This window comes from Sabethes cyaneus, chromosome 3, assembly GCF_943734655.1.
Source record: "Sabethes cyaneus chromosome 3, idSabCyanKW18_F2, whole genome shotgun sequence".
NCBI classification, from domain to species: Eukaryota; Metazoa; Arthropoda; class Insecta; order Diptera; family Culicidae; genus Sabethes; species Sabethes cyaneus.
The window spans coordinates 17,666,532-17,679,058 of record NC_071355.1 but is presented as its reverse complement, the minus strand read 5'-3'; the positions used below and the strand labels follow the sequence as shown (position 1 = coordinate 17,679,058).

At 40.7% G+C, this 12,527-nt stretch overlaps 1 protein-coding gene across 1 annotated transcript; it reads left to right on the top strand.

Annotated features, from left to right (window-relative positions):
- Positions 1–7,719: 7,719 nt before the first annotated feature.
- On the top strand, positions 7,720–8,329 carry LOC128743776 (40S ribosomal protein S23). The gene has a single exon (XM_053840437.1). The coding sequence runs from the start codon at positions 7,769–7,771 to the stop codon at positions 8,198–8,200; it is 432 nt and encodes a 143-aa protein (XP_053696412.1). The 5' UTR covers positions 7,720–7,768; the 3' UTR covers positions 8,201–8,329.
- The last annotated feature ends 4,198 nt before the right edge of the window (positions 8,330–12,527 follow it).

Sequence of the window (12,527 nt, the reverse complement as noted above, 5' to 3'; positions counted from 1 at the left end):
ACTCATCAGATCCGCGGACGGCACACGGAACGCGCAGTTTGAGTGTGTTTGTGTGGTGTCCGACGACGGAGACGTCAAATAACGTTAAGTGCTGTCAAAAATCTGGTGTGTCAAATGAAATAGTGGGGTTTCTATCGATTGGGTTGTCCCAGCGACGTTTCTGCTGCTGTCCGTAAAATTGTTAATCTGCCTGTAAATTTAAGAAATCGAATAAACATGAATATCCTTTAAATCTATCTCTGTAATGATTAAAAAAATTAGACAGAAGAACTTCAGAATCTCCTGAAATTTAGTATATGTTGGGGCAGAATAAATGCTTAAATGCCCAAGCTGGGAGCTGTGAGTTCGACTCTCACCTTCGCTAAGTCTATATTTTTTGGCCTAATATCAAGAATTTTCAGTTTGCCTGAATCTACATTTCTCGCGTTAAGCATTTATTCTTCCCCAACAGAAAAGTAAAGCCGACTGCTATACGTCGTAAAAAGAAAGAAAAAATTTAGCATATGGACATACTCGAGTAAAAATGTACTACGAAAAACATTGTAGAATTTCACTATTACAAAACTTCGAAAAACCTCATTGAAATAGCGGAAAACTTTGTAAAATTACCATCAATATTACTGTTTTCGCAGTAAATGTTATAGCAAATTTGTTTATTCGATCCGGACGGGTATTTTGAACGATTCCACATGCAAACTAGCGCGGTTAGTTTTTATTTTGAACAACTCTGACAACCTGCTGACTTGTATGAACTGGCTACCCTGATCTTTGTTATTGTTTTGCACACTCTGGATCAGTATACCATAAACCGCGTTTATGTGCATGAAGTATTCCACCACGCACACATATAAAGATTTTTTTAAATTAGCTGAGGCCCTCGCTGAGGCTGTTTGCAGTAGGAGTAATATCAACAACATCAAATTCCAAACTCCCGGATCCTCTCCTCCACTCTTTGCTCCCCTCTCACTCCTACATAAGCGATCCTCAGCAAATGTCATTCTCGTTGGTGACGAAACCGCAAATTACTTCATTGTGTATAAGCAAATGATGTCATGTTGATTATACTGATTTAAAGTTGTGATACCGTGAACGCGGGTAATTCCGATCAGCTCCTAATTCCGATCACTGAACTAAAGTAGCCGATTTTTAGAAGATGGAATCAAAAACCATAGTTTATGGGAATTCTCATAATCAAAGCTTGCCAATGAGCTATAAATTTTAATTCAATCTTTTAAAAATCGGTTACTTTAGTTGAGTGATCGGAATTAGGAACTGATCGGAATTGCCTGCGGGCACAGTAAATTTATTGTAAAAGGGTCATAAATTTATATTTTTGTTTCTTATTTTATGAAATGGAATTGGCCATATTTCATCACAAATTTACTTTTTGCTCTATCGTTTAAAAAATACCATGACAGGAAATAACATTCACTGAAATTAAAACTTTTGTTCTGATTTTTGTATAGAATTTTGTATTGTGTGTGTCCTTTAGACTTTTGGTATTTTATACATAGACGTCAAAATATTTTCACACATGCATTTCCCTCTAATTGCTTGTAATCGACAAATGCATCTTCATTTCCATCTTTAGATAATTTATTTGTAAATCCCCGTTATCCCTTTCGTTCTAAATAAACAAATCCAGTACTGAAAGTAACAAAAATCGACAAAGGCACATCGAATTATAGTAAACATCCGCTGTATAAAAGTCACGAATGACATAAGCTGTTAAAGTGTGACTATAATCTAACAAAAAAAAAAAAAAGAAAAAACTCGCTGTATGGAACCGACATGTCCAGTAATTTTGCAGTATTTCGTTCATAACACTTTTTTCGTCATTATTTCGTAATAATATTTTAAATTTACGCATATACACTGAAACAAAAATTATGGTTACCATATTAGAGGGTAAAATTAAGAGGACACACCAGTGAATTTTTGCAGAAAAGCTTTCTGTTCAGCTTAAACAGTGTTCTGGTCAAAATTACTATGCGTTACTTTTGACGTTACCCCCGATACATAACAACAATAACAGAATCGTAGTCAAAATTACTAGACATGACCATGAAAGGTGGTAAAATTATCTGAGAACATATTACTTGTACAAGAATATAAAATTTGAATATCTTTTTCATGGTACTTACAAAAAGCATGCGTTTTCTGCAAAATTGTGCGAGATACCATGGTTTTTGTTTCAGAGTAGAGGGTAAATTGCAATAGAAGCGAAAAACCAATATTGCCGTTTGACCACCGATAAAGTTAAAGTACGCTATTGATTTCAAATTCCAACTAGCAAAAGCGTTTTGTAAACTGTTGTGAGCTAGGTTGTGAGCATATTTTGGTGTGACAAAGTTATAAATCAAGAGCAACATTTCAAATAGGCCGAAGTCAAAACTGACTGTTTCGAGAAAATCGATGTTGAAACTTGAGCATCATTTTTTAACTCCTTATTTGATATAAACAGTGTTGCTTAGAATTGAATGTCACATTATGATGCAAAAACATAATAGTTTAATGTGTAATGCAACAACTAGCAGAAAAAACATTGATTTACTTTGTAATTTGCAAAAATATGCGTTTGGCCGTTTTCGGAGATCATTCGGTAATACGACTTTTTCATAAGGCTGATTTGATTATCAATTGTTGATGGGGCCTTTGACATGAGGCTTTTATTTACTGTCAGTGGTGATATGATTTTGGTGTTGGGCCGGTTTTTAGACAGCGTTTCGCGTTTGGCCTTTTTTTTATCACGTTGTTTTGAAGTGCAATGGCTAGAAAAGGTTAAAAATTCGTAACTGGGACACCGATCAGCTTTATTATTTCTACTAGAAAAGTTGGAGTTTAATCTGCCACCGTTGAACAGGTTTGTGAAGCGGTACGTGTTACCCGTGAGGTGCGGCAGTGCGGCAGTCGCTATTGGTAGTGTGAAGCAGCAGCAGTTCATTCATTTAGCATTTCTAACTCACCACAGCGTGCAAGTGCATCACGCCTTGGCAGTTCAGCGATAGTAAATGTCTCGGGAGCGCAACTAACGAACTCTGTCCGGTTCCTCCACAGGTGATATATATATACAGCGAAATAGCTTTTTTCGTGTAAGCCGAAAAGTCACTTAAATTTTTGTTGCCGCGCAGGCTTAAGTACTAAACATGTCGTGTCTGTGAATGACCGAGTTATTTATGCAGGTAGCATCGTATTGTTTTGTTCGGTCGTCCGTCGAGTCTCTCGCGCAATTGTACGGCGGGATCATCTTCGCAGCAGCAACTGCAGAACTGGCTGTTTCTAAGATATTTAATTTGCACTGTTAACAATTGATTACCAACGGAAATTCAAAAATTGTGTATTTATTACTTACTAAACATACTTAACCGGAGATGGCCAGTGATTATTCGCCACTATGCGTAGAAATCCCACAACAAAAATAGGGCCGAATGCAAAACAAAACACAAACTGCGTATAGGCTTTTTCATACAGAAGGGCCGAAGCACAAAATGAAAACTTTGTTGCCAGTTTTCACATAAGGCTTTTTCAAATTTGCTTTTTAAGACTCATAAAGTTTTCAAATCGCTATGATGTTTGGTATTATTATAGATACTTAAAAAAGCTTTAAATATAACCAAAAAACCAGTTTTTTTATATTTTGCACTTGGGCCCTATTGAAATGTTGCTCTTGAAATATTAATGTTTTTACCGCGGTTTTTACAGTATTTTGTACCCTACTGTTACAAAAATAATTGTTGTTGCTCTTATCTTCTCGTTAGCATTATTTCAAGAGCAACATTTCAATAGGGCCCAAGTGCAAAATATAAAAAAACTGGTTTTTTGGTTATATTTAAAGCTTTTTTAAGTATCTATAATAATACCAAACATCATAGCGATTTGAAAACTTTATGAGTCTTAAAAAGCAAATTTGAAAAAACCTTATGTGAAAACTGGCAACAAAGTTTTCATTTTGTGCTTTGGCCCTTCTGTATGAAAAAGCCTATACGCAGTTCGTGTTTTGTTTTGCATTCGGCCCTATTTTTGTTGTGGGATTTCTGCTGCTTGTTGCTGCTGCGAAGATGATCCCCGCCGTACAATTGCGCGAGAGACTCGACGGACGACCGAAAAAAACAATACGATGCTACCTGCATAAATAACACGGTCATTCACAGACACGACATGTTTAGTACTTAAGGTTAAGCCTGCGCGGCAACAAAAATTTAAGTTACTTTTCGGCTTACACGAAAAAAGCTATTTCGCTGTATATATATATCTATACCTATAAAGAAGGATTTCTGTCTGTCTGTCTGTCTGTCTGTCTGTCTGTCTGTCTGTCTGTCTGTCTGTCTGTCTGTCTGTCTGTCTGTCTGTCTGTCTGTCTGTCTGTCTGTCTGTCTGTCTGTCTGTCTGTCTGTCTGTCTGTCTGTCTGTCTGTCTGTCTGTCTGTCTGTCTGTCTGTCTGTCTGTCTGTCTGTCCTGTGTTCCTTATAGAATCAAAAACTACTGAACCAATCGGCGTGAAAATTTGCATGTAGAGGTTTTTGGGGCCAGGAAAGGTTTTAGTGATGGTTAGAGACCCATCCCCCCACTAAGAGGGGGGGCTCCCATACAAATGAAACACAAATTTCTGCATAACTCGAGAACTAATCAAGCAAATAGAACAACATTTGGCATGTGGGTGTTTTCGGTGACAAGAATTTATTCTAGGGTAATTTGAGACCCCTCCCCTCTTTATAAGGGGAATTATAACTCCTCTCCCCTTTAAGAGGGGGTGTTTCCATACAAATTTCCTCATAACTCGAGAACTAATCAAGCAAATGGAACCAAATTTGGCATGTGAAGGTTTTCGAGGGCAAGAAAATTTTCTATGTTGAATTAGGACCCCTCCTCACTTTAAGAGGGGGGGCTCCTGTACAAATGAAATACCAATTTCCTCATAACTCGAGAACTAATCAAGCAAATGGAACCAAATTTGGCATGTGTGTGTTTTTGAAGACAAAATTTTTTTCTATGATGAATTGGGACCCCTCCCCACTTTAAGAGGGGGGGGGGGGCTCCTATACAAACGAAATACAAATTTCCTTATAACTCGAGAGCTAATCCAGCAAATGGAACCAAATTTGGCATGTAGGTGTTTTTGGAGGCAAGAATGTTTTCTATGATGAATAAGAACCTCTCCCCACTTTAGGAGGGGGGGCTCCTATACAAATGAAATACAAATTTCCTCATAACTCGAGAACTAATCAAGCAAATGGAACCAACTTTGGCATGTGAAGGTTTTCGAGGGCAAGAAAATTTTCTACGGTGAATTAGGACCCCTCCCCACTCTAAGAGGGGGGGCTCCTGTACAAATGAAATACAAATTTCCTCCTAACTCGAGAACTAATCAAGCAAATAGAACAACATTTGGCATGTGGGTGTTTTTTTTGGTGACAAGAATTTATTCTATGGTGAACTGAGACCCCTCCCCTCTTTATAAGAGGAATTATAACTCCTCTCCCCTTTAAAAGGGGGGACTTCCATACAAATTTCCTCATAACTCGAGAACTAATCAAGCAAATGCAACCAAATTTGGCATGTGAAGGTTTTCGAGAGCAAGAAAATTTTCTATGGTGAATTAGGACCCCTCCCCACTTTAAGAGGAGGGGCTCCTGTACAAATGAAATACAAATTTCTTCATAACTCGAGAACTAAACAAGCGAATTGAACCAAATTTGGCATGTGTCTGTTTTTGGAGACAATTTTTTTTCAATGATGAATTGGGACCCCTCCCCACTTTAGGAGGGGGGGTCCTATACAAACGAAATACAAATTTCCTCATAACTCGAGAACTAATCCAGCAAATGGAACCAAATTTGGCGTGTAGGTGTTTTTGGAGGCAAGAATTTTTTCTGTGATGAATTATAACCTCTTCCCACATTAGGAGGGGGGGCTCCAATACAAATGAAATACAAATTTCCCCATAACTCGAGAACTAATCAAGCAAATAGAACCAAATTCGGCATGTGGAGGTTTTTGGAGGCAAAAATATTTTCTACGGTGAATTAGGATCCTTCCACACTTCTAAAGGGGGGGCTTCTACACAAATGAAATACAAATTTCCTCATAATTCGAGAACTAATCAAGCAAATGGAACCATATTTGGCATGTGGGTGTTTTTGGAGGCAACCATTTTTCCCATGATGAATTAGGACTTCTTACCTTTTTAGGAGGGGGGGGGGCTCCCATTCAAACGAAATACAAATTTGCTCATAACTTTAGAACTAATCAAGCAAATGGAACCAAATTTGGCATGTGAGAGTTTTAGATGGCAGAATTTTTTTTCTGTGGTGTATTACGACCCCTTTCCCTTTTAAGAGGGTGGGCTCCCATACAAATGAAATACAAATTTCCTTATAATTTGAGTACTAATCAAGCAAATGGAACCAAATTTAGCATGTAGGAGATTTTTGAGTCTTGAATTTATTTTATGATAGTTAGAGACCTCTCACCCCTGTGGTAGGGGGATATGGACTCTCATACAAATAAAACAGAAATTTTTGCGAAACTCAAAAACTAATCCAACTCGAGAAATTCGAGACTCTTCCATAAAACATTAATCAATAACAAGACCACAAAAACTATCTATAGTAACACTAGATCATTCAGGACGAGCCGGTCGCGAGTGTTGCCGGTGACCCGCCGTCGGAAGCGCCGCCCACTGGGGGGCTTGCAAAACTCGAGAAGTGACAAAGATCATCCGAGATTCATGATTTATGTACAACACAGGTTAATTTGTGGCAATACGAAGTTTGTCGGGTCAGCTAGTATAAATATATATATATATATATATATATATATATATATATATATATATATATCACCTGTGGAGGAACCGGACAGAGTTCGTTAGTTGCGCGCCCGAGACATTTACTATCGCTGAACTGCCAAGGCGTGATGCACTTGCACGCTGTGGTGAGTTAGAAATGCTAAATGAATGAACTGCTGCTATACTTCACACTACCAATAGCGACTGCCGCACTGCCGCACCTCACGGGTAACACGTTTCGCTTCACAAACCTGTTCAACGGTGGCAGATTTGCCGATGAAATTAAACCCCAACTTTTCTAGTAGAAATAATAAAGCTGATCGGTGTCCCAGTTACGAATTTTTAACCTTTTCTAACCATTGCGCTTCAAAACAACGTGATAAAAAAAAGGCCAAACGCGAAACGCTGTCTAAAAACCGGCCCAACACCAAAATCATATCACCACTGACAGTAAATAAAAGCCTCATGTCAAAGGCCCCATCAACAATTGATAATCAAATCAGCCTTATGAAAAAGTCGTATTACCGAATGATCTCCGAAAACGGCCAAACGCATATTTTTGCAAATTACAAAGTAAATCAATGTGTTTTCTGCTAGTTGTTGCATTACACATTAAACTATTATGTTTTTGCATCATAATGTGACATTCAATTCTAAGCAACACTGTTTATATCAAAAGTTATATCAGTTAAAAATGATGCTCAAGTTTTAACATCGATTTTCTCGAAACTGTCAGTTTTGACTTCGGCCTATTTGAAATGTTGCTCTTGATTTTTTCTGGGCGACCCAACCGCATTACGGAATATTTGATCGACACCTTATTTTACCGTCATTTGACAGCATGTTCCTCTCCATCGTCTTTCCGTCACGTTGGTAACGCTGCCCGTGCAGTGCCTGTCGCTTTTTTTCTGCCAAATTTGACAGCCGCATCTCTTTTCTAATCGAGTGTTTGTTCGGTTCGGACGCCATTTGTACAGTGAAATGGGTAAACCACGTGGAATTCGTACGGCTCGGAAGCACATCCGCCACCGGCGGGACCAGCGCTGGGCCGATAAGGACTACAAAAAGGCTCACTTGGGAACACGCTGGAAGTCGAACCCGTTTGCCGGAGCGTCTCACGCCAAGGGAATCGTGCTGGAAAAGGTCGGTGTCGAAGCTAAGCAGCCCAACTCCGCCATCCGTAAGTGTGTCCGAGTGCAGCTCATCAAGAACGGTAAGAAAATTACCGCCTTCGTACCCCGGGATGGTTGCCTCAACTACATCGAAGAGAACGACGAAGTGCTGGTCGCTGGTTTCGGCCGTAAAGGTCATGCCGTCGGTGATATTCCTGGAGTTCGGTTCAAGGTGGTGAAGGTGGCCAACGTTTCGCTGCTGGCTTTGTACAAGGAAAAGAAGGAACGACCCCGTTCGTAAAAAGAGGTGTTGGTGGAAAGGAGGATTCTTACGATAAGGATTGCTAAACAATACATTGTAAGCTGTTTATGTGAAGAGTGAAAAAAGGAGCCTGAATACAAGTCATCGCGAAAGGGATGAGCCCGTAAATTGTGTTGTGTGTTTGTGTTTTCAGCACATATAGAGAAATTATCCTTGGACCGCCGTTTTCCTGTTCCAGCTACGTCAGGGAACATTCGTGGGAATACAACTGAGTTCTTCAATTTTTGAACATTAAATGTTTACGATTTTGTTACTGAAACCTACTGATTTCTGTTCTGTTGTGAATAGTTAACTGGTAATAAACATGCCTATTGAGCGGAAGCAAGAAAAAGGATAAATCCTTTGAGATTGAATGCAAGGGTTTGTTTACGACCTGCATTCATGAAAATAACAGAGTTTTGATTGTGAATAACTTCATATATTGATGAAGCAAATAAAGAAAGCTTTATATTGCAATTCCAATTTTGACGCAGGTTTAAGCTTTATGGCAACGCAAAAGAAGTAAAATAGTGATTAGGTTTTTAATGCTACTAACTCTTGTTTCTTTACGGATTAACAAGATGTTTGTATCAATCAATTAATCAACTCATCAATTTTTCGATGAGTTGATTCAAATGAAAAAGTATAAAAGAATAAGCAAGGAGGTTTTGCTGACGATTTCCTAACTTCAAGGCAGACCTTCCATCATGATCACAGCAATCGCTGGCATGGAGAATGCTTCTGTCATATAAAGGTGACGTTTTGACAAAAATGGTATCATCTGGGCTGGTCATCTAGTTTGTTCCTCCCCCATCTAAGTTTGACCGTATCAGTGGTAATCCGGCTTAAATACCGTTGCTGGGCAGACAGCCGTACAAGCTACTTATTTGATTCTACTGTATCATGCGATTGGAGGGGTGCTCCACCGGCGACGGCGACAATTTTCGTCTTCATATAACGAAGGCTATATTCATGTTTAAATTGAGGTCCAATTCAAGCCTTTGCCCAACTCGAAGCGCTGTTGCAAAAACTCTCGTAGTATTGTCTACATTAGCCATGTGGTCGCGTCTAAAATACATCGTGTCAGCAGCCAAGAGCCGGGGTGGGATCTTGGGCCACACGTCGAAGATTTCCCAGTCGTCTCAGAAGTCGTAAATCACTTTTCACCGGGTCGGTCCCTGGAGCCGATGGGGTTATTGAAGAGAACTGTTTTCGTCGCACTGTCATTCGGCATCTGGATCTCTTACTAGTGTTGTCCGCGGTCAGCAGTGATCCCAAATACACGGACTCATCTACTCATTTTAGCCGAATCCTCCTAGACTCCGCAAGCTGGCAATCTACGCCTTTATGAAAACAGCTACACCGGGTGAAAATCGTGCCTCTCGTTTCGGCATGCGCATAAACCGCCACTTTGTCTTAACTTACTTAGTTGGCTTGCCATCGTAAGGCATAGTCTGATAAACAAAGTTTCTCCTGTTTACTTGGTTATGGGATATCGTTCTCCAATTCCTTGGACACCATCTGATCACCTGACTTCACCTGTTCTAACCATCTTGCTCGCTGCGTCTCTGGTTGTCTTGTTCCTAACGGATTTGAAGCAAACATCATGTGTGCAGGGTAATTGCCTGGTATTATTGCAACATACGTTGCCCATCGTATCCGTCAAGCTTTAGCCACCTTTTGAATACTGGGCTCGCCACAGAGATGTGCGAGTGCTTGGTTCATTATCGCCTCCAACTCCATTTTTTTGTACGCCACCGAAGATCGTTCATTTCACACATTTTTTGAAATCTACGAGCACTCGCAGGTCCTCCTCGAGCATTGTCCATGTTTCAGGCCCGTAGGGAACACCTAGTAAGCGTCTTCTACAATGTAAGCTTTGTACGGGGACTTATTCTATTCGATTGCAATTGCTTATGAAGCCCATAGTAATAGTAATAGCCCATGTTGATCATTACATTACTGCCCAACTGGCGTCGATCGGTCTCGGTTCCGCCGGCCAGCATGTTCTTAGACGTATTTATCTTCAAGCTTCAACCCAATTTTTTCTGCTTTACGCTTTATTCTGGTGTATTGTTCAGCCACCGCCCCAGATATTCTGCTGATAGCATCCATGTCATCGGCAAAGCAGTCGAATTGACTGGATTTATGGAAGATCAAGCCCCGCGTGTCGATAGCAGCTCGGTTCATAACGGGCTCTATTCTCAGACACCTCACCTAAATTTTTTAGGTTAGAGCACAATTTGCAATACAGAGTTACCTAGGTGACTCCGCTCACCTGGGTGACTACAAATTCAAATGGGGCCAGTAAGGTAAGGTGAGAGTAACTGTGAGAATAGGCACGTGAGACATGTCAGGTGAGATGAGGTGACTGTGAGAATAGGGCCCAACACCTTGTAGTTGAACCGCAGGCATCATGAGAGACCATCATCTTGACGAAGCCCTCTGTGTGATTCGAATGAACTCGACAATCTACCCGAATTTCGAACACTGCACTGTGTACCATCCATCGTAGATTGATTCCGTTTCATGAGCTTCTTGAGGAAGCTGTTCTCGTCTATGGTTTTCCATAGCTCTTTGCGGTCGATGGTATCGAATGCGGCTTTCAAGTCAACGAAATGGAAACTCTGCATTCACGGCTCTTTTGGAGGATCTGCCGCAGTGTAAATATTTGATCCGTTGATGACCGTCCTTCAATGAAGCCGGCTTGGCAAATTTCTACAAATCTGTTTGCAATTCGCAGAACGTCGGCAGAAAATGATTTGGGACAGCACTTCGTAGGCGACATCGAGGACGGTGATCGCTCGATGGTTCTCACAGCCCAACTTGTCGCCCTTCTTATAAATCGGGCAGATAAATAGATAACCCCCACTCCTATACGGTAGCTGGTCTGTATCCCAAATTCTAATACTTAATGTACCGATCTGATCCCTCGCGTGTCTATCCGTAAACTGCCGATTCTCTGCTCGGCTGTCAAGCGCTCTTTCTCTCTCGATAACCATCACATAAGAGATACACCGCACCTAATCCAATGTATTGTATCTAACGGTGCAAGGTGTGTTATATCTCGCAGATGACTCCAGTACATCCCTCCCCAAATTAAGAACTGTACTCAGTCGTCGATAACATTCGATACTATATACTTGAAGAGCATTCTCCATAGTATTATTATTGCACCAAGAAAGTAATTATTGATTCAGTTCGGAATCTTTATATTTTCCCGGAGCGCTCCGCTGTCTTCGGGGCGATTTACGTTTCCTGCAGAAACTCCTTGAATATGAGCGAACTCTGGCTCTAAATCTGTCCCCTTTCGATCCTCGCCCATGTCAGCGCTGGGGAGCCAGCTGTGATTCGCCAGTTGCTTTAAAGTCGAACATCTGTACCACGTAGCATGTTCGGAACAAACCTTTTGGCGTGCGTTCCATTCCATGCATACTCCCTCCTAGTTTCCATTGAGTTGGCAGCAATCTCACTCGCCTGCATACTGGCAACTTACAACTCTTTCCCTCGAAAGTTTGGTTGTGTTGATCCCAGCTATAAGCTTCGCATTAATACCGTGTCGCCAACATAAAAGTTACCATCTTTTGCATTTCTTGCACTTGCGAGTAGCTTTCTTCGCTCCTTGCCTAAGGAGTTACCTCTACAGCCGCTTCATGAAACATTCGGTGTACAGTACGGACAGTACGGTGCTGTCAGGTTAAAATGGATACTGTAAGAATCAGAACTTCCTGAGCTCCATGGTGTGGAAATGCCACCATTGCCATTAAACATGTAGGATGTTTCATTGGTTTGAGCATGGTATATCGGGTTGCACAGTAAACCACAACTAACATCGAGTAGTCGATAGGTAAACCTTCAATAAAATACACTACCAAATCTTACCATGGCAGTGCTGATAATACTCGCGTCACAGGGTATGGTGGATCAGATTTTGACATCAATTCCATATTCTTTACATTTTTAGGACCTTCTCGGTTGAGTCGTCAAACCAGAAAACCACAATCTCGATCTTTATGTGTCTCGTAACAGCCACCCCTTGGTGACAAATGTGCTATATGTGTGACTCTCAGTTGCGAAGCCGGACGACTCGATCGCCTCTTAGGATTATTTACCTGTATTGGGAAAGCCGCTCTTTAATCATCATCCTGTACTAAGCCGGAACATTAGTTCAATCACATGACGACACCGCCTCACGAATCGCCTTCAAATGAACAGTGTCGAAAACCAGTCCGCGTATTCACGGTGTATAGCGTGTCTCAAAAAGAAAACTCTGGAGATGCAGCATTCACCTTTTTAATCGACCGAAGTGCCCCGATCACACTCGCTC